Source organism: Protopterus annectens, chromosome 6.part0 (genome assembly GCF_019279795.1).
Source record: "Protopterus annectens isolate FY-2018-M chromosome 6.part0, PAN1.0, whole genome shotgun sequence".
In the NCBI taxonomy this organism is placed as follows: domain Eukaryota; kingdom Metazoa; phylum Chordata; order Ceratodontiformes; family Protopteridae; genus Protopterus; species Protopterus annectens.
This window is the reverse complement of record NC_056737.1, coordinates 228,406,335-228,430,231: the sequence shown is the minus strand read 5'-3', so window position 1 is coordinate 228,430,231 and position 23,897 is coordinate 228,406,335. Positions and strand designations below refer to the sequence as shown.

The window sequence follows — 23,897 nt, the reverse complement described above, 5'->3', positions numbered from 1 at the left end:
CATCCTTTACCTTGCCCTTTTTTAACGCTAATCTCCACATGTGATGTCCCAGTTTCCTTCTTTGCCTGTAGCACCCTGTTAGGATGTCCTGTGTGTTAGGCACCTGTTCCGCTATATGTGATCGACTTCACTGCAAAGATAATCGTCGATGCGGTGGTCCAACGACCGACTTGTCCACATGTGTACACTTATGTGCACCGTGTCGTATGCACACCTAGATGGTTTGGACGGGTACATACTACATGCCGGATGTACACATTCTGCTGACACATTCACATGCAGCCATTTACATATCTGTACCTGCGGTGGGTTGCTGACATGTGGGTACGTATTTGCCCGCGTGGCATTGCCTAACACAAACATCTTACCACAGTTCAGGTATGCACATTGTGTATGGTTGTATAGCTGCACACGGATGCTAGCAGGTTTGGGTGCAGGGGTATACATGGGTGTGACTGACATGTACAATGAGGCTATTGTGTAGTACATCCGAATGCATGGGTTCTGCTTCTGGATATTACACTTCATCATACACCATCCAGTGTATGCAACAGAGACGTTGCTGGGTCTGGGATATGTTGCTATGCACATGTTTGCCTGTGTTTGAGGTATCTTGCTTCCTTACTGTTGTTATGTCAGCACAGCTACCCGGCTATGTACTGTCACTACTGCTTGTGACCATTATGGTTGGCACCTTTTCCAATGCCCATAGTGGGGCATGTTATGTGGACACTTCGAAATTTGCAGGACTACACATACCCAGGGCTAGTGCAGTAGACAGAACTTCACTTGTTTGCCATACTATGAGCCTATTCTGTAAGCGTTTGGGTTCCTTATTTATTTTCTTATGCCATGTCTGTGTTCCATACCGTAATGTATATGTTTTATGCTACTATTTACATGTATATTGCGGGAATTTGCGTGGCAGGGGATCGGAGGTCATTTTCCATTTTTACGATTGTTGCAGGGACACGACTGTCCAATCAGGGACTGTCCATGGCACATTGGGACAGCAGGTAACCCTGGTGACCATGCCCATGTCACTACTGGGGTTTCCACCTTTTCCATTTTCCGATCTGGGATATTTCCGGGACTCACATCTGACTTTACAGGCCGACACATACAAACGGTCACTATATAGCATAGAAATTCACTTGCTTGCCTAAATAATATGCTTATTATTGTGGCATTTTCCTTGCTTATTCTGTTTTTTGTGTCATTTAGGTATTTCTGTTACAGAAATAACCAATTCATGCTACCATTACATTAAATACGGGATATCATTGTGTCCTACAATCGTAGCACATCAGCCATTTCTAATACGTTTTTTCGGGACACAACTGTCCATGGAGTGACTGCCCCAACCAAAGTGGGACAGGTGGTGACCTTAGTCGCTGCTCCTATGTCGGTGCGGCGCGCTGACATGCGGCTGTACACCTTCTCTGAGTGTAAACACTGACAGTGCATTGCGGGACGGACGCGGTCTTATGCGTATCCTTTGCTCCTTGGACGGGTACACTTATGCCTTCGTGGCTTCTATTTGCTTCTCCGCTAATTTGGGACGGGGACTATGTTGCATACTGTACGTGCGTTTCATTCTGCACAGGACCTGGCTGCTGCCATTACTATTGTGGGCGGACCGTGGCTGTCAGCACATTAGGTTGCTCACCTCATGCCGGCTTAGACACGCCTCCAGACGCATCCTACCTGGGCTCGCTCACGTACACTACGCACGTGTCTGTGATTCCGGTGCACTCTCATTAATATGTATATGGCGCTACTGCGCCGGATATTCCATGCACCGCCGGCGCAGGCCTTACGCCGGCCTTGCGCCGAGCTTCATGAATCCCGGGGTATGTGTATAGTATATACTATAATTTGATTTTAAAATAGAAAAATCATCAGATAAAAATATTTTATATATCACTGTATGCACTATAAGGCTGTATTTAAATAGTAATGAAGACAGAAAATAACTTTGTTTTGTTCCTCTTTTTATTATTCTGTTTAAAAGGTATATGCTTTTTGAAATAAATTGTGGATTTTTATATATTAATGATTATTACTGCTTTTCATTCTGAATATGCTTTGTCTGTTGTACATATAGCATTGTAAATATTATTATGATAATGAATGGGCTTGTGCATTAACCATTTTGTCAGTTTATTAATACATTCATGTTCAATATTTATTAGTCTTCTTGATTTATGAATCATTGCAGCTAAATTATGTTTCCATAAAGGAAAAGTTTTGTTTCTTCTTAAAATAAAATCAAATGTATCTATTAACAAATTATTCATTTCTGTGGTGATACATTTATATAATTCTGCTATATTATGACCAGGTCCTGGCGCTTTTTAATTTGTTGAGCATATACTACATTTTTATTCTCATAATAAGTTGCCTTAATATTTAACAATTTAATATTTCCATCTGATAATCCACTATTCATAGTAAGTATAAAATAAATTGATTATTCTTTAGTAGCAGTCATTTGCTTTTTCTTGATAACTATCAGTGTAAAAATGTAGACAGGAATCCTCATGGTGATCTTTCAATTTGATGATTTTTCATTTTCATCTGATAATTTAGTATCCTGTGTATTTTAATAAAATCAAGTAGTTCTTCCATGGAAGTTTTTTTTTTTTTTGCTTAATAATAAGCCACTGTAAGTACTCTGAAAATAGTATATTTTTGCTTCTTTATGAATTGCACAATATTTTAGTTGATCCAAGTTAATTGCCAGTTATGTTTGCAAAAATAATTAGTCACTTAGAAATGGTATATAATAAAACTGGTTACTTGAGTTTGACATTTGTCTTCCATTCTTTACAGATGCTGTTGCATGTGTGAAATGTGCTAAAGACGGCTGGCCCAATGAAAGGCAGGACAAGTGCATCACAAAAGTAGTTGAATTCCTTTCCTATGAAGAACCACTTGGTGCAGCATTAGCAGCAGTTTCTACATTCCTGGAAATGGCCACTGTTGCTGTTCTAACAATCTTTATAAAGTACCGTCACACACCTATTGTCAAGGCCAACAACAGGGGGCTCAGTTATTTACTTTTATTCAGTCTCATGTCTTGCTTTCTCTGTTCATTTCTTTTCATAGGCTGCCCCACACATAAGACATGTATGCTTCGCCAAGCTACATTTGGCATTATTTTTACATTGTCTCTCTCTTGCATTTTAGCTAAAACTATTGTGGTGGTTATTGCCTTCAGTGCACGCAAACCAAATAGCAACATGCAGAAATACTCAGATCCCAGGCTGCCAAAATTCTTAGCTATACTCTGTACAATTGTCCAGACAATAGAGTGTGTTTCATGGTTAATTGTCTCTCCACCATTTCCAGATGAAAATATATCTTCTGTAACAGGGAAAATCATTCTAGAATGCAATGAAGTCTCACCTGTGGCATTTTGGTGCATGCTGTCTTATATGGGCCTTTTAGCTGTTGTAAGCCTTGTAGTTGCTTTTCTGTCCAGAAAGCTGCCAGACAGCTTTAATGAGGCTAAGTTTATCACATTTAGTATGCTGGTATTTGTTAGTGTGTGGATGTCATTTATTCCAGCCTACCTAAGCACACAGGGGAAGTATATGGTGGTTGTGGAAATATTTGCCATTGTATCCTCAGGGGCTGGATTGCTGCTTTGTATATTTATTGCAAAGTGCTACATTATTCTGCTAAGGCCAGAAATGAACACAAAAGACTATGTAATGGGGAAGGGTACATTTAAGAATGGAAAAGATTAAACTGAATATTTGTTAAAAGGACATGAATATATAGATGTGGAACCACCTATGTGTTTTTGTTTAGACAAGTAGCCTGCTGGAATCATCTGTAACTTATTTTGATTCTGATTATTTTTCAAATCTTTAATGTAATGTTCTGTTCCAGTAAGTGTTTTTTTCTTGCAAAAATAAATGGTGTTGGTATAATGCAGTTCTTCTGAAAAACTGGAACTTTAACACATAGGGTATTCAAGCTACACTACTAATTAAAGTTGCATGCAATATAAATAAATATTATTATAACACATCAAGTCAGGCTTGTACCCAAAACACTAGTGATTGCCACTCAGTTGCATGATCACCACTCTGCTATGAGATCTTTGTTTCTCAGAAGAATGTATTGCTAGTATACTGTAAATTTCCCCTTGCTGTGATGGTGCAGCCTTGGAGCTGGTATCTATAAATAGCATGTTATGAGGAGTGAAGGGGTCTTGGTCCCCTGGAAAGACACATTGTAGTGCATTTTTTTTTATTCCAAAATACTTTTTTGCTTTCTGGAAATTTTGGTCATTTGTGATCTCACTTGTGTGAGCCAGTCACAGATTGCTCTGATTCTTGTTTGGCAACCATCTTAGAGCAAAATAAACTCTTCTTATTCCATAATCAGTACTTATAAAACAGAGATCTCCAGCATAAGCCTTTGCAATTATAGAAGCATACAGCTCTTAAAAGATGTTTTGGATTTTAATCCTACCAGCATTCAAGGATGCTCCAAAATCTAAGCTGGTTACTCTTCCCTAATATCTGTTTTGGGAACAAGGTGACAACACAAAGTGGAAAATAAAATCCTACAATAATATTTTCTAGTTTAAAGTGGTTTAACTACAAATATTTCAGCTACATGTTTATGTAAATCTCTGTGAAACATCCTGTTCTAGCTGTGTTTTATGTCTCTCAGTATGCCTTCATCTTTATCTATGGAAAGTTAAAATTTCTGTGAGATGGAATTATATGTTCCACACTCCAAGGTCAGATTTTACTTCACAATGCTCTTTCCTTGGTCTAGTTAAAATTCAAGTGCTTCAGTTACAAGGTCAGAGTTAAGTCTGAACTGCAGCTTGCCTGAAGCTGCAATTTCATGTAAATATATATATATATATCTGCCTTTCTACATATGTTTATAGGTTCATAGAAAGTTACTAGACTAATGGCCCTAGAGCCCTTACAAGCCTAGCCATATGTATCCTAAATTTCCCCAGTTGTTGGCGGTTAGGTGAGTGAAGTTTGCAGAGGTAAGGGTCTATTGTAGTTAATACTGACTTCCTCTGTCCAGGAGGGACATGGGTGATGCCCCAGGAGTGAATTTGCGGTCACTTATCCATTGATCTAGGTTGCATTTGAAGAGGATCAGACCTTGCTGCATCTTCGGTCTCAAAATCTCCACGCTGAAAGTTTGCACACCACTTCACAGCTGAGTAAGAAGGGCACTTGTTATTCAATATTTGTATCATAAATTCGTGGATATCCTTTGGAGTTTTCTTCTTTAGGAATAGGAACTTCATGGTGGCTTGGAGTTCCACACTTGAAAATTCCACACTTTTTTTGAGATGGTTCAATCAATGATCTAAAACAATGTTTATGATTCTGTAAATTGGCACTTAATAGGATGAAAGAACCCTCCTTTCAGCTACAGAGGCAAAAAATAACTCTCAGACTTTAGAAATTTGGTCAGGCTTAGAACTTTTCAGCACCCCCTCGTATGAAAGACTCATATTGGTACTTCTGTTTGAGTGACTTGAGTGCTTGAGTGACTTGATGGATCCTGGCACCTAACAGGCAGCTAACTGTAACCCACTCCTTATCCAGCCTGCTAAGGGCAACATCCTTGTGTCTCACAATGGAGTGACCAATACATTAGGTTTTGTGGTGTTATGTCTTATGAGCTTATTTGTTGAGTTACTGGTGTGTGTATTTTGTGTTGTGGTTGTTTTTTTGCATTGTTATGTGTGTAAGTGGTTTCCGTTTGGGAGGCCTTCGATCTTTTGGTAAATTATTAGTGAGTACCTCCGCAAATGTGGGCTTATATATTGTGTCCTTATTTAGTGTGGGAGGTGTGTGCTGACAACATGTTTGGCATTCAATTTTTCCTTATGTGAGATTCATGCCTCCAATTTCATAGTGCTGCTACATCTCTCACCTAAATAGTATTTGTTTGTTTCAGGAGTAAGTGGTTGTCAGTCAACATAAAATAATTGTACATTGCCTCAGGATGCCCTTTTCTATCAGGTTAGCCAGAGAGATGATATATATATATATATATATATATATATATATATATATATATATATATATATATATATATATATATATATATATATATAAGATGATATATATATATACATATATATATATATATATATATATATATATATATACATATATATATATATATAAGATGATATATATATATATATATATATATATATATATATGTTTATATATATGCATACATACATACAAAAACAAAAAAACAGTAGGCTGTCCTTGCAAAACCCATACACTTTAATTCAATCTGTAATAAAACAAATAAATAGGTTGAGTGCTTTTGTCTATAATAATTTTATAATCATCGTCAGAACCATATGAAAAAAAAATGCCATTAAATACCCCTAAAATAATGCACACACCTCCTTCGGTAGCCAATCACAAGTTCACTGTGAAGCAAACCCTGCAAAGATCTTAAAGAGCCACTAATAAAATAAAACATTCAACAATAAAACATGTGTAAATATATAAACACTTTTAAAGCTTATTGGCTCTTCTTTTCAATTCACTCTCTAGGATGAACAGTTAAATTTATCACTCTTCACACATCCTTTTATTTTATCATATACCCCCCTCCCATGTAGTTATTCTCTATGTATTCAGGCTGGTGGCACTTGCCACACCTTCTATGCTTAGTAAAATTGAAATTGAGGTTTGGGCAGAGAGGGTGGTTTATCAGGCTTTCTGTGCCCAGTGTCAAGCTTTCTACATAGGCAAGACAAATAGTGCCCTAAACCGTAGGATTTATCGACACCTATATAGTTTGCAATGTGCTGATAACAGAAGTGTCTTCAGTAGACACTCCTTGGTTTGTGAGGGCTTTGTTAAGTTTATGTTTCTGGTTCTTGAGCAGGTTGCAGCCACTGCATACTTCGGTGACTGGAAGAATACTTTACTGCACTGTGAGATGCTTTGGCAATTAAAATTTGATGCTACTATTCCACTTGGGACTAATAATATATCTATATCCACTGAATTGAAAAGAAGAGCCAATGAGCTTTAAAAGTGTTTATTTATATTTATTTTATTTTATTTTATTTTACATTTGTTGACCGGGCTAGTCCAGCTGGATTAATGTCCATTTTCAGTGGAGGCCCGGGGAGAAAAGCTCCAGAGGATAAAAACAGTTATTGGAAATACATAAAAAGACAAAGTACAAATGTATTATACAAAGGGAAAAAATGTAAGTACAAATATTAAGGATCTTAACTAATCAGAATCATTCTAGGTCAGAAAGAAGTGAGGTCAGAGGTTAGCAACTAGCAAAACAATATAATAAGGTATCAAATTATAAACACAAGCAATTCCTGTGGGTGTTTTTTTTTTTTTTTCTAGTGAGTTAAGTAATATTTACAATAGAGGGATAATATCTCAGTAGAAGTAGAAGATGAAATACAAGTAGATGAAAAAAGTTTATGACAAACATAAGGGTGTCTACAGGCTAGTCTGGGTTGGTACAAGAGCAAAGCCAGAATTTATAAAGATGTATTGAAAGTTGTTTCTTAAATAGTGGGAGAGTAGGCAAAGAGGACAAATCAGATGGAAGACTATTCCATATTTTACCTACTGAGTTAGAGAAAAGGCAATTGCCTGCAGAATTCATAATTTTGGTAATATTAACAAGTGATTTATCAGAGGAGCGTAGTTGTTTCAGGTTGATATAAGGAGTCAGGAGGTTAGAAAGAGCTGGTGTTTTAGAAGGTTGGTATAGAATTTTGTGTGCTATTAAGAGTTGTTGAAAAATGAGCTTGTTAGGGAGTTCCAGCCAGTGAAGTTGTTTTAGGTTTATACAGTGGTGAGCTCTAAATTGGGAGGTGGTGGCAAAGCGGGCAATATTGTGGTAAGAAATAGTAAGTTTCTTCAGGTTACTTTTAGATAAATTAGTGTAAATAGAGGAAGCATACAAAAGGGTAGAGATAAGGTGTGTTTGGGCTAAGGTTATCCTAGCTTCAGGTGTGAGGAAGGGCTTTATTCTGTATAGGGATCCAATCTTTTTATTAACAGCTTTTATTGTGGTGTTGATATGGCAATCATAGTTGAGATTATTATCGATAATAACACCAAGAAGTTTAGTTGAGGAGTCAGGAGAGATTATGGTGTTGTCAGTTGAAGTAATACAGAAGTTTATCAAAGTAGATTTACGGGTAGGAGAGAAGAGTAATAATTTAGTTTTCTTGGGGTTAAGGAGTAGACAGCGATTGGAGAACCACTGTTCAACAGTTGAGAAGGCTGATTGTGTTTGAAACTGGAGTTCAGTATGAGAAGAGGCAGTGCAGATTATAGTGGAGTCATCTGCATATTGTATGCAGGTAGTATTGGGTAGAGATGATTGAAGGTCATTAATAAAGATAGAAAATAGAAGTGGGCCTAGGATAGACCCTTGAGGTACTCCTAAAGAGATAGGAAGGAGAGTAGAGAGAGAATTTTTCCAGAGTACAGCTTGCTGACGATTTTCAAGATAGGAAGAGAACCAGGTAAGGGAAGAAGGCTCCAGGGCCAGAGATTTTAATGTATGCAAGAGAAGTGTGTGATTAACCATGTCAAAGGCTTTTGAAAGGTCTATGAACAGCGAAGATGTAAGTTTATTGTTGTTACGGTTTAAGTTAATAGTGTTGGTGAAGGAGAGAAGAGCTGTAGTTGTACTGTGATCAGGTCTAAAACCATGTTGAGTGTCAGCTAGAAGGCTATTCTTGAGGAGGTGGTTGAGCATTTGTTTATGTATGCATTTTTCTGTGATTTTAGCTAAGGGGGATAAAAGTGTTATGGGACGATAGTTGGAGAAGTCGTAAGATTTGCCTCCTTTATGGAGGGGTATGATATGTGATATCTTCCAGATTGTTGGGAAAATACCTTCTTTTATTGATCTGTTTATCAAGATAGAGACAGGGTAAGCAATGGCTTTTGCTGCTAGTTGCAGGAATTCAGCAGGAAGTTTGTCTGCAGAAGGGGTGGTAGGTTTGAGTTTTTGGATGAGAGATTGTATATAAGAGGTAGAAACAGGTTGTAGGTAAAGGGGAGGAATGGTATTTATTAAGGTATTTGGAGGTAGTTGAGAAGTATCAGGAGATAGTTGGTTGGCTAGAGTTTGTATAGAATTGGTGAAGAAGGAATTAAAGTTATTGGCTGTTAGTGTGGGATTATCAGGGTCAGAATCCTGAGGGTTTGGTGTAATTATTTGGCCTGGGGTCAGGAGACTATTAATACTGGACCAGAATTTTTTAGGTTCCTTTTTGGTGGTTTTTTGAAGTTGAAAGTAATAGTTCTTTTTGTCTGTAAGGATTGCTTTTTTAGTACTATTTCTAAGCTCTCTAAACCTTTGGTGGTCTATTTGACTTTTGGTGGAACGCCACTTGTGCTAAGATTTATTTCTGAGGGCGATTTTATGCTTTGTATTTGAGGTTAGCCAGGGAGCAGTTTTAGTTTTAGTTCTAATGGTTCGACTTGGGGCGTGTTGATTAAGTATTGCTAGGAATGTTGAGTTGAAGTGTTCCACAGCTTTGTTGAGTGGGAGATGTTTTAGAGGGGCCCAATGACATTGGAATAATTCAGCTTGAAACTGATCAGGGTTAAAATGTTTTTTTGAATGAAGAGTTCTAAAAGTTGTGGGTAAGGTTAGGTTTGTTTTGCTTCTGATGATAAAGGTAAGAGAGTGGTCACTAAGGTTGTCAGGAAGGATGCCTGTTTGGTAGGTTTGCTGGGGGGTATTAGTAAGAATCCAGTCTAAGGTAGTAGCCTTATTGTTTGTTTTATTGATTCTAGTGGGGCTATTGATAAGTTGTTTGAAGCCAGAGAGGCTGATATGTGAGGTAGGGTAAGTATTATTACAGGAATGCCAATCTATATTAAAGTCACCTAGGACTAGAGTTTCCTGTGGAAGTTTGATAGAGAGTTGGTAGAGTATATCTTCAAGGGTGTTGATGTTATTTCCAGGGGGGAGATATGCACAGACGATGTTAATGGCTTTATTGGTATTGAGTTGTATTTTAGAGCTAATTACTTCAGCACAAGGATTTTGAGTAAGAGTGAGGTCTAGAGGAATCAGTTTTAGTTTCGCTTTATGCAGAATGGCTACCCCACCTCCTTTCTTGTTAGTGCGATCAAGTCTAATAATGCTATAACCAGGTGGGGTAATTTCTATGTCTTTAATTGAGGGTTTTAACCAAGTTTCAGATAGGCATAAAATATCAAACTTCTCAGTTTCAAGAAGGGCATGGAGTTGATCGATTTTGTTACAGACACTACGTATATTAAGATGGGCAATGGACAAAGAGTTAGAAGGTTTAGAGCAAGAGAGAGATAAAGGTTTAGTTTGGTTTTGTTCTGAATTGGTTATAGTATGATGTGGGCCTGGATTAGGGTGAATATCGCCATCTTGTAGTAAGTGGAGAAGAGTAGGATATATCTGTGGTTTAAGATTATAGTGAATAACATATGTTTTTTTGGTATAGGTTTTTCTGAATTTGCAGTGTACTAGTCTGTGATATTTGGATAGTAGGTAAATGGACTAAGAGGGTGAATGCAAAAAGGATGAAGCTAGAGGTGTTGTATTTGTTGAGGTACTTTTAGAGGGTAGTAGAGGAGAAATAGTCTGCGAGTATTCATAAGAAGTTATGATGTAGGAAGTTAAAAGAGATGAAAATAATAGAATAATGATGAGTGGTCTTAGTAATGCATGGATAGATAAAGTTGGCATAGTGGATTCAGAGGAGGTTTGTAGAGAAGTAGGATGAAGTATGATGAAGTAAAGTTAAATAAGAGTAATTAGGGAGGGTGGGGCAGGAGATAGGAAAAGTGTTTAAGAAAGTGGAGGGTGAGTATATATGATCGAGGTAGGTGTGGTGAAATTGGAGATTTGTATAGAGATTTGATTGGAGGGGAGGTGTAAAGGGGTGTGTTTCTATTGAGTTAAATGTAGGACCCCAGGGGGTGGGTGGGAATTGGGGGAAGGGTGGGGAGCGGAGTGAGCCACTTGAGGCACGGAGCGGGTAGAAAAGAAGAAGGTGGAAAACAATCAGTGAAGTGCTCAGAAAGAAGGTAAGTAAGGCAAGGGGATGTAAATAGATATGGTGATAAGAGGTAGGAGCAAGTAGAAGCTAGAAGTATCAGAGCAAGTAGAAAGAGAAAAGTGGAGCAGAAGGGGCTAACAGTAGGTGAGATAGAGAGTTGGCTATGTAGAGGCAATTTCCAGAGGAAAAAATCCTAGTAGTAAGGGCCACCTAATGACTGCAGCAGATATCACAATAATTGCTGCTTACAGAGCTTGTGGTTTAGAATGAGAGGCAAGTAGCTAGGGATATTATTGGGAAATATAAGATAAGTTGGAGGAGAGGAGGAGGAGTGGGGGTTAGTTGTTGGCTACTGGCAGTGCTGACTTTGGGTTTTACAAATTCACTGGGAAAGAAAAATACAAAAAGATTAAGACAAGCAGGAGCTCTAGGACATACTTTCTGTTATCTTTCCATGTGTAGGCTCCACAAGGTGGGATAGCTTTTGTTCCTTAAAGTAGGCTCCACAAGGTGGGATAGCGTTTGTTCCTTAAAGTAGGAGAGGAGAATAGCAGTTGTGGATGGGATGCAAAAACCCACACCTACAGGTGGTCAGGGGGGTTATACTGCTGGGAAAAGAAGGAAGAAAGGAGATACTTTAGATAAAGAGCAAGCACAGTCTTCAGAAGGCACTACTATAAAACTAACGTAGCATTTTCATGTTTAAAAAATCAGAGTTCAGCAATATATATATGTTTTATTGTTGAATGTTTTGTTTTATTTAGTGGCTCTTTAAGATCTTTGCGGGGTTTGTTTCACAGTGAATTTATGATTGGTAACGAAAGGAGGTTATGTGCATTATGTTAGGGGCATTTAATGGCATTTTTTAATTTTTTTCATATGGTTCAGATGATGTCTAAAAAGTTATTATAGACAAAATCTCTGAACCATTTATTTGTTTTATTACAGATTGAATTAAAGTGTGCAAGTTTTGCGAGCACAGCCTTTTTTTTTTTTGTTTGGTTATAGTTTAGCTTTATTACCAGTACTGTTTTTTTTAGATTTTTGTGTTTTTTTATTTCGGTTTATATTTTCGAAGTTCCTGGATATGTCAGCTTGTGGCTCTCAGGATGTGTTCAATAGTTCGCACTTTTCACCTCTGACTGAGCACATTGATTTAACTTTGCTTGTTCAGCAACTTTCTTAACAATTCACTCAGCAATTTACTCAGGCTTTTTGCATCACAACTGGAATAGTCAATCTGGTAATATTGGTAATTCAGGAGTTTCAGGACATACAAAGCACACAGCAATCACCCAGTGATAGTGCACAGGACTTTACTTCTGCCTCCAAGGTGAACAAATGGTTAGATAATACCATTGTTTCTGGATGTGGTGATTACACGCAACTAGCCAATGGTCATTATTTAAAACTGAAGGAACAGATTGACTGTACGGAGAAATAACTTTTTAAATAAAAATCCCTTCAATTGGTTAAATGCATGCATTTATGACATTTTAGCAGAATTAAGCTAAATATATGCTTTCTGTTACAGAAGGAAAAAGCTAAAGAAACCCAAACATGTGGAGCATGGTTAGAGCCACGGTGTTGGTACATGGAACATGTCAGCTAGTTATGGATTAGTAATTACGGTTTATCACAGTCTAACTTCAGATTTATTTTATATATACATCTTTGCAACGGTACTTTGAGGGTAAGAAATGAAATATAACTATTTATTAAAAGGTTGTGATAGGCTTGATGTAAAGATAACTTCCTGAGTGCTTTATGCTTGCTGGAATATTTTAGAACTTAAGAAGCTCTGATTCAGTTTCCTTAGCTGTACTAGGAACCAGTTTGGGATGCTTTTGTCATGACTGAGACCAAGCACCCTCTCTACTGTGAATGAATTTCTGGCTCTTGAAGTAGAGAATCATATTTTTACTGTCTTACAACTCAGGATATATCTCATCTCAGTAATTGCATAAGATGTCTGATTTTGGGGGAATAGAAAACCCAAAGGTACTATAAACTGTATATCTGCTTGGATGGTAACTCAATTTTAAAAACATAATAGATATAGGGAGAAAGTACACTCAAGTGATACACTGACCAAGACAGAGCATCTTCAAGGAAAAACATGCTTACAACAATAGAGCAAATGAGCTTCTACTTCTGCATGTCAGTTTTCATTGTTTTTTCAACAATCATACATTTCTCTAGAACAAGATGGTGCCATTGAATACATGCTATATCACGCTGATGCAATGATGTCAGAGTCTAGCAAGGACCATTATATATAGCTAAGATTATATCACATCACCTTTATTTCTAGCAAGGAACCATTCAGTCAAAATTTATTTATGTGTCTAAACCTAAGTTCATTATGATACATAGAAAAACAATAAATAAAGATTTAAAAATCAATCAAGAAAAAGTGGAAGAATAGATCTGAAAAAGTAAATGAATTTTTTAGAGTCTCATAAAAAGTCATTTGTAGGGCTTTTATCTTTGTTGTAATAAAACAAAGTATAGAATAGTAGAAGCTACTGCATTGTACCACAAAACAAAGTTATCATACGCAGAACAGGGAAAAAAAACCGAAAAGGATGCTGGGATGGTATCTGTGCTGATACAAGAACATTTCTCTTGAAGTTCAATTGTTATGATTAGAATGTCACACAACTGCGTTATTAAAGAGTAGATGGACAAAATATTAAGTACTATCAAGTTCTCCAGGTTTGGGGTAGTAGACAGTCAAAGATTTTTTACACAACTATATTAGGAATCGAGGTAATTTCTTCGGATATGTCCCTAACAGAAACATTTTCTCATTCTGTAGCTGAATAAGCAATCACCATCAGTAAGTGTGCCCCAGCTGAAGTAATTAAAGTCTTGTATTTGCCATAATAGTGCATAGTAAAATAGCAGGTGACTAAAAAGCCTGTGTTCTTGTTTGCCACTTATATGTCCACATCATGTAAGACTGGGTAAAGGCTGGTTCACAGGTATAACTGAAACCTCCTTTAGCATGAAGGATGAGATGATTCTGAAACTATCTTCAGAGGGAATAGATAAGGTATATGGTGTTTCACACATCAGGATCTTTACCTCTGAATTCTAACTGAACAAAGTTATAGCTGTTGTGAAGATTGTTTTTCAGGGTATAATGATTAAAGTTATTGTAGCATCTGCCTCAGATGTTGGTAGATGTAACCTTGTGCTGCAAAATTTAAATCCATGCTGGACAATGTGGATGTTAGGTGTTTTCTTGTGCAGTGCTCTTTTGAGAATTGATAGAGGAATTTGCTTAAATCTGTGGCACAGCAGGCAAATATGACAAAATTGTACACAAATGAATTTTAAGTAAAGAAAAGCAGGTCAAACTTAAGGATAAAGTTATGATAGTCCAGAAAATGTTGAACTGGGTAAGCGACTAGATGCCGAGAATGCTGGGTTACCTGAGAGGAAAAATCTTTAAACTCACTCAAGTTACTTGTTTGTTTTAGAGGGTCTGTTGGCTTCTTTCAAAATACATAAGACTTCTGAAGAAATACAATAGTTGCTTGGAATTATGATATTCCTTATGTTAGACAAGCCTAAGCAAATATTTCTATTGGCTAACATTGTAATTCAAGCAGGATTTTGTCCTGTGATAATTTCTTCTGGGTACTCTAAAACACTTCTGTGTGCCAAAAGAAAGATTTAACAACAAGTAAAGCTTTCGGGTTAACCACCCTTCATCAGTACATAATTTCTTCTGGAACATTCATTTAAGTAACACCACAGTCATCAACTTTTTATTTTATTTTTTTATTTTCTCATAGTTTTTAACAGCTTTTCTACACAACACATGACATCTCACTAATCTGATAAGACACTGTATTCTTTATTTCATTTGGCAAGCTTTTGACTTTTAGAATTAACAGAATTGCCTACACCTTGCTCCTTCTTCAAAAGTTATTTCTAATCCTAAACTGCATTAATTTAAGTATAAAAGTACAAACATGGTAAAAACTAAAAATGCTTCCTGTTGCTCAAAGAAAATATGGCACTTCCTTTGTTTTTCTTTTCCGTTTTCACAATTGCACCCAATATGGAAAAAGAACCAGCACTAATTACAATTGTGTCATTGTGTAATCAGAATGATCCATGACAGAGGGGGGTGGGTAATGACATGATGTACCTGCATCTTGGCAGAGCATTAGGTACCTCAGGAACGCATCTTACCAAACAGGAGTAAATCCTACCATATCTTTCCAAACAGGAGTAAATCCTACCATATCTTTCCAAACAGGAGTAAATTCCACCATAGCTCAGCCCCTGCTGCATGGATGACTGATTGATTAATAACATATCATCCACTACGGAAAAAATGGAGATTTTAGGTTTTGATCTAGATAGAACACTTATGTGCTGCTACTAAAGTATTGTTTTGAACCAAGAAATAGGGAGGGGTGACAAGAGACTATCTATATAAGGAGTCTACATTATAACTGTCTTTGAGATATAGGAGCCATTACAATGTGTAAAAAAGCAATGCACTTAACACTTGCAGTCTAAAAATAGTACCACTAAACCACAGATCACACCAGTTTTGTTCTTTAAGCACTTTTGCTCCTTTTTTTCCAGTATAGAACTTCTTCAATATAAGTAACATTCCTAAACATCACATTAAATAGTACAAAGATATAATCACATGACTCTGTTATACCAGTCACATCTCAACCAATCTAAAGTTCTCACCAAATTAAATTTCTGATCTTAGATTTGAAAATATGTTTAATGCTGATCATATCATTCACTCTTTGTGGGGGCATTATCACCAAGGTCTACTGCCAAAGCAATTCTCTTGATTCTAAAAGGTTTTCAAAATCACGTCTCCTGAAATCTACATTAACATGCTTGGTTACTAGAAATGCACATTTCTAAAAATCTGAGGAAACAAAACTGTGCACAACAAGAGAATTTACCAATTTTTTCAAGACCAAATCACATAAACATGTTCATAAATGCAACTCACAAGAGATCATATCCTGGTATAATGTCAGCAAAGACCTTTGCAAACCTCCCTCACAAACATAAACACTCAGAAAAAAATGACATCAGGAGAAGAAATGGAAAAGCATTAACAATCTCAATGTTGTAGTTTTCCTAGGCCAGGTGACCAAACTCAGTGAAGAAATTTCAGAATTTTCTCCTTCAGAGCTGAATTTTGCTACCGACTCTGGTAGAATTGCTTCCCTGGCCACCATGGCTTCAGTTCCTAGCATGTTCTCCAAGATCAACTCCACTGAAATATTTCCAGTTCTGAGGGCTTTCTAAGGGCCTCATGAGCCAGCATATATTTTTGACTAGTGAGGAAGAGTGTGATATCCATATGCTCCTAGTTTAAGTGGATGTGTCCAGAGATTGAGTAGAGATCTTGGTCACCTACTTGCCAAAGGAGACCTACAAGTCAGTTCTGTCAGGAAAAAAGAGGCCTAAAGCACTGAAGCCTAAACAGGCACCTACTACTTTCCTTTGGTCGAAGCTGAGTGGATCCTCATTCCAGCCCATGTCTCATGCATCTTATCAGGATTTGTTCCAAGTGGCTCAAGACTTTATGAGTTTTATGAAGTAGAAGTAGCTTGCTTTGGAAATTGATGAGGTGCCATGGGTCCCTCCTAAGAAGAGAAGGGTAGAAAACAATCCCAATTTGATATGATATCCCAGTTAGAAATGCAGATGTGTCAGTATATGTGGGCTAGATTTCTGTCCCTTTCATGTATGACTTTGACCCTCAGAACAACTTATCCTTTACTGCACCATCAGAGGGTATTTCTTTTGGGAACATCTTCCATAAGATGAAGGTGGAGTTCCAATGGGGGCCCAAAGAATACTCTCTGTCCCAAATATGGAACCTTCTTGGGCCTGCTAGAGCCAAAAGCTATATCTGTTCCTCAAATCATAGTTTCCCTGGAGGATTCATCCATCCTAGGAAACATGTCTCATTATATGGATCAAGAATTCTGTCACATTCTTTTGCAAGAGTCCTCTTGATGATTCAGCTGTTGTGTCTCTAGATTCCTGTATGGGATCCTCACTGCCTCCATCCAGAAACCTCAATCCCAGCAACAGGAAGAGTAATAGGCCCTCAACTGTCTTTTTAAATACCATTATTGAGCTATTACATGTGACATAGGCAAAGTTACATTTATATAAAAGAAAATAAGCCATATTAACATGTTGACAGTTATAAACTTTATACATCACATATATTCTTCTGTACAATATGATCAATCCAACATTACATACGTTCCATTCCTGTCTTCCCTTTAACTTCATTCCTCCCCTAAAGCATTTTTGCAATTATTGTTCCCACAATTTCCATTTTTTTTCTGTGTGATTTGCTGTTACCCTTTTATAAAGATCCCACTTCTAGTTCTTTCATCCCTGTTACAATATTCATTACTTCAAATAGAGCTGATTTGGACTTTTATTTCCATTTTCTAGTAATCATTTTTTTGACAGCCACCAGAATTAAACTTACCTAGACCTTGCTATGGTTAGGCAATTAAAATCTTGTACCCCAGCTCAAAAAAAAAAAATTTCCTTAGTTATACCCATTTGCTCACTCACTATTTCTGACAGAGTACTCTGCAGGGAATTTTTAAAGTCTGCCAACTCATTTCACTACCAAAACACATGCTTCTAGTTACCTCATTTCCTTCCATCACATCTCCAAAATTTGACATCTATCTGAGAAAAAAAATATTTGGAATTTGATTGGGGTATAAAAATATCTATGCAAACACTTCCAAGCAAAAAGTGTAAGTCTTCTAGACTTTGTTGCATATTTGGGAGTTATGCATATGCCCTTATTGTTTCTTTGAATTGCTTATCAAATCTCTCTTCCCATTTTTTCTGACCTCCTCTAATTGGTTCCTATAGCTATTGTGTAATATTTTATAAGCCCTGCTAATTATCTTTTTGTTAACAGTGGCTTCTTTTCTAGATTCAACTAAAAACAACCAGTGCAGGACTTTCAAAAGGATTCCCCTATCCCTTCTTCTTTGCCTATACTTTGATATCAGTCCCTGATAGGCAAGTCAGTCTCTAGCTTGCAGTCAAAATATCATCTTGGCCTCTTCCCATTCTACTACCTTTCCATCTCTAATTATTTAGTCTTAATATATTCGTTCCTTTTTGACAGTTTCCTACACTAAATTCCAGCCCCCTCTTGTCTGTTCTGTATTCCCATAATTGTAGTCATCTCTACTGGAAGAATTTCCTTTCTCCATTCCTGTGTTGGCTTAGTTCTTAGAATACTTTCTGCTATCTTATGTAATATTCTGTATGACTTTTGTTATTTTCCTCAAGGATCTGCATCCAAAATCCCACTCTCTCCTTATTTCTTGAATTTCTTCCCTACTTCATCATCATCATTTTCCACTTTGAACTGTAGCCTTCTGTTGGTATTATGTATAAGAGCCGTAACTGTGCAGCTCTAAAATATCTTTTCAAATCAGGTCATTTTAAACCACCTTGTTCTATTGGAAAGATCAACTTTTCCCAGTTGACTCTTGCCCTCTTCCCCTCCCAGATAAAATCCTTAAACTCTTTATTAATTGCTATACACAACTTCTCCTCTGGTTGATAAAAAATATGCCTGACCTAGTATAAAACTAAAGGGACTAAAAACATTTTTGTTGCCAGTATCTTCCTATTGATATTCACAGACAACAGCTAACAGTTTCTGAATTTAAATATTATCTTTTGTTTAGTCTCTTCTCACATATCCTTAGCTGCTATAACAGAATCCTTTTTAACCCATGCTACTAAATGCTTCTTTTTATCATGTCCCTGTAAATATGAGTATTGCTTGAACCAGTTTCATGTGTGGGTACATAGTTTATAGCTATAGTCTTTGTTTTATCTTTATTAATTTTATATCCTGAAAAAAAATGAAACTGTTCAACAACACAGAGATGTCCTTTTCTGGTTTTATCTGGTACAAAATAATATTGTCTGCAAATAAAGCCAATTTTTCTTGATTACTATACCAATTATATCCTTGAATTTCTGAATCCCTTATTTTCTTTCTTATTAGTTCTAAATATAATGCAAATAACAAGGGGAAAGATGTAACCCCTGCCTGGTTCCTCAGTTCAGACACAACTTATCAGAGATGTACCCTCCCATTTTGATTTTTGCCTCCAATCCCACATACGTCCTCCTAATTAACCTTATTAATGCTTCAGAGAATGGAAATGTTTCCATTGCCTTACTCATAAAATCGCAGTCTACTCTGTCGGATGCTTTCTCTGCATCAAGACCCACCAACAACAGTATAATCTTACATTCTGCTTCTCTCTGGATCATCATTGTTCTTTTAATATTGTCAAATGTTTGCCTCCCCTCCACAAAACCACATTAATCCATATCTATCTTGGCAGAACCTTTGCCATTCTAATACTCAGCTGTCTTAACAAAAAAAAAAAAAAAAAGATCATGTCTCTTTTTCTCTTTTATCCAAGACAGAGGTGATCACAATTAAGGATCTGAAAAAGGAGATAATGTAATCATATAACTTATCATCCCAGGTTACAGAGCATTCCGAAAAGTGTGAGTGTGATGCAGTGGATGTGTCATGAAGGGCAGCAACAACATGATCAGTTCTTTAGACACATGCTTGCCTGAAGACACGGTCCTTGACAGACACATGAAGGTGGAGCTCATAAATGCACCTCTGTATAAGGAGTTCATCTTTGGATTCCTAGCTGAAAACATCTTTAAAAGACTGCAAAAAAAAAAAAAAAAACATAAAAGCCATGAAATCAGTCAAGCAAATTTTCCTTCACTGGGATCGAAGTTTGTAAGGAATTACCTCTTTAATTCTTGGCCTCTGTACTCCAAGCAAGAAAAAAGCAAATACTACAAGAGAAAGGGGTCCAGGTACAGAAATGAATAGCAAGCAAAGTGTAAGGAGAAACCTGGGACCATTAGGGGTGTGATCCCCAGAGGAAACAGTTGTGACTCTACCAGGCTTGTCCCTCTTCTCCCCAAAAATCCCACTCCAAACCTTCGCAAATCCAAGTGTGGACCATTTGAATCCTCCAGTATCATGGAGGGCAGGAGGATGTTTAGGACTATTAGTAAGAGAATGAGAAAGCATCACCCAAGGACCAGGGGGTCTTGAGCATCCTAAGGCAAGATTAAACAACTAAAATTTCATAGCAGATTTAAGTTTCAAGGTGTTTCTCCAGTATCAAACAAATTAAGTAATCATGGTCCCACCTCTGTTAAAAGGCTTGCGGGACTTGGGGGTAATAGAGAGCATAACAAAATGGTAAACAAACTCAGGGTTTTACTCAATGCTGTTCCCAGTGTTCATAATATAAGGCACACGTAGACCTATTTTAGATGTGTCAGGGCTATGTACATTTTAGATTACCTCAAAATTCTAACCTTTAACCCTTCAAGACCTTCTTTGTTATTCCCTCAGGTCTTCATTGCCGCTGTGAACCTAAAGGATTCATGCCTACATATTCCATTATCAGAATCTTCAGAAGGTTACTGTCAGTCAAAGCAAGGGAAATATTTTCAAGTTAACTTCCTTGCCCTTTTGTTTTTGACTACTGCACCCACTGACTTTACAAAGTGCCTGGCTAAACTAATAACATTATGTAGGACAAAGGGAATGCACATTTTGTCCTCGTCCCTGGTTAAATCTGACCACAAATGAGTCATCTTCTCTTTTAGGCTTAGTGATACCACAGTTCCACCAAATTAGAGCATCTTTAGTGAACTTCTCAAGGGAAAACCTACCTCACCTTATAGATGACTCACACAAAATTCCCCAACAATCTCCTGCAAATGGGCCCAAATGAGAAGGCTGCTGCATTCATCTCTAATTTTCTAACATCACTTGACAACTTTCACAGAAAAGTCTGTACCCATTCATCCTAAATATAATGGCTAATTTAGGAATAAACCACTCTGGTGGAGCTCCAATATTAATAAAGTGTATAAGAAAAGAAGGAAATTAAATAAAATTTGTAAGAACCCTCCCACCCCTACACCCTAAGACCACATTGGATTTGCTTGCAAGGAACTTAAGATGACTATTAGAATATGTAAAGTGGAGTCGAAACTTAAGGTTGCAATAGATATTAAAGAAAACTACAAAACCTTCTTCAGTTATGTCAGGAAATTAAGGCGTAATGTTAAGGAATGCTGTGATCTCATTAATAATAATAATAATAATAATAATAATAATAATAATAAGAATAATAATATCACATATTCTGATCCCATGATATAGACAGTATATTTAACAGACAAATTTAGTGCTAACTTTACCCCACCTATCCACATTTTTGCCCTCACTATCCCTCAAAATTTGTTTTCCTCTTTAATCACATTGGAACAAGTCTTAGAATCCCTGTCAATTGCTATAAATAATACTTCTGTGAGACCAGATAACATACTATACTGCAGTCTCATCACCATATGGTCTTGACCTTTTAAGGGTTAAAATTCTGAAATTTCAGTTTTGTGATATAAAGCCATATATACTTATTTTTAAATAAAACAATGTCCAGTAGAGCTGCTGTGGTGGCAGGGAGCAAGCTGTTTCAGCTGAAGATATGGTAATGGCTTGATGTTTTGTTGCCACTCAGACACGGAGCACTAGGTGTTGCATCCATAGAGCTGATATATGCAGAATATGTGCTGTCTAGCAACCATGGATTAACATGGCTATCAGCATTAGATGAGCTCTAGTTAGCCAATGCAGGGATTATGAGCTCTGGCAGTCTAGCCCACTCCTTACCTTGTGGGTCTTTCCAGTCTAGATGAACAAATGGGATAATTAGGCCCTCCAGGAAGGAATGAATGGGCAGGTGCTGTTGATTAATTTGTCAATTAGTAAGACTACTGATAAATTAGAGTCATATTTGAGAGGTTGCCATTTTAATTTGGAGAAAACAGTGGAATGGTGGTCTCTTTGAGGGGAAGAATAATAAATAAGCACATATTTTATCTGACAAACAACTGTATTTCATTGGTAACCTCACTAACTTATAAATTAATTAGCTTATTATATTTTCCCTTCCTTGTTAGCAGACTAATAAAATAAATGTCCTACTACAACCTTAGATCATATTCAACCTCCATACCATCCTTACAGAGCCCTTATAGTGAACTGCATTGCACTAACCCCAATTTTTCAGTACTGACTCTACATTTATGGGAATCAATACAAACTGTATTCATAAGAGCCTATTCCTTTCTCAAATTCAAACTCAGTTTATAAAAGATAACTTTTTAAAGAAACCATGTATATCTGTTTGCAAAAGGATAATATTAGTAAGAAGAGCCTTTTTTCATCTACCTCTTGATCTCACTGCAAATGTCCAAGGAAGAATTCCTCTGTCAAATGCAAATATCTGCAGTTCTGCTGATGCACAACATTGCATTAACCCGTACTTCTTTCATTTAAGATTTCCTTATTAAATTCCATTATGCTCTTTCTTTTACTGTTCTGCTCCCTTTGCTTCCTACTCCTGTATATATGTTATACATTATAAATAATTTTTAGATACAGCATTCCCTTTCAATTGATAAGCATCCATGTAAATATTGATTATATTCATCATAGTATTCACTGCTGCAGTCCTGACATTTAGGATTCCGACAAGCAGGTAGCCTGTCTTGCTCGTCCAACTTCCAGAACTTTACCTTCCCCTTTGTTTCAGCTGGTCCTTTTCACCAGGATCCAAGAATGTTACTGGTAAAAGAGATGCACCATCTGATGCCATCTTTAGATTTCTCCTGCTATGCAGTATCATGTACTCATGTTCTTTAACATTGTTTGTCCACTGGCTGGACTGCTTCAAGGAGCCAGATAAGTATCCCATAGAGGAGTTTTTCTATCTTCCTTGTTATTTATTTTTAATATAGCTAATGTCTGATTCTGACAGTGATTCTGAAAGAGAGGCATTTGTTAAAGTTAATGACTGCATTGTGTGTGTGAAGCAGATTCCCTACAAATACTTCCACAATCTGTGCTTGTTTTGCTTCTCCTTTGTTCACAGATGACTTTGGACCACATTATGATGATTTGATCCCATGGCCAATCCAAAAATGACAACAGTTTTTTAGTAATTTATAGCCAAAAGGGGGCATGTGCCATGTTTCATGCTGCCATGGCAATGGCCAAGGTCTGCAGAAACCACCTTACAGAAAAGAAGCACTCCAACAAGAAATACGAGGATAAGTATCTGACAACTGAGGATGTCCTGAAGGATGACTTGGGTTTCGCTGAGTCTGTTGTCTTCCACTTATGGAGAGGCACTTTCACAGCTCTCACCTTCAAAGCTGGTCTTAGGAAACTAAAGAACATGGCTCATTTGAGAAAATTCCTGTTTATTACAATCAGTTTCCTTTACACTGTAAATACTCTGGTTCATTTGTAGTTACTTGGCTTGCAGCCAAACCCCAAAGCACTGTCTGGTTAAGTGACTTGCTCACAGAGAGGGCATAAATCTGAGGTAACATCAGAGATGTTCTGCAAAACTGGAGACAGGTAAGAGTAGACTACTGTAAATCAGTTAAACAATAACAGATTTTACATCAACATGTAATTTGTGAACCATAAAAACAATGAAATACTAATGACCGACTGTAATACTCAGTAATTTATCAAAGAGTAAAAAAAGAAGTTGATGGAGGTCTGACTGTGTGGAGGGCTAAGGTTCTTGCCTCTAGAAGCTAAGGTACAGAATTTGACTCTGAGCAAGTCTCTTAACTAGACAGTGCCCTGTACTCTAACTGGGGCATTTCACAAACACACACACACACACACACA

At 37.1% G+C, this 23,897-nt stretch overlaps 1 protein-coding gene across 1 annotated transcript in view; it reads left to right on the top strand.

Moving 5' to 3' along the window:
* Window positions 1-3,755, top strand: part of LOC122803813 (extracellular calcium-sensing receptor-like) — a 152,574-nt gene extending 148,819 nt beyond the window's left edge. Inside the window, exon 6 of the mRNA XM_044073498.1 lies at window positions 2,836-3,755. Within this exon, the coding sequence (XP_043929433.1) occupies window positions 2,836-3,755 (920 nt within the window). The remainder of the gene's footprint in view (window positions 1-2,835) is intronic.
* Window positions 3,756-23,897: the final 20,142 nt, after the last annotated feature.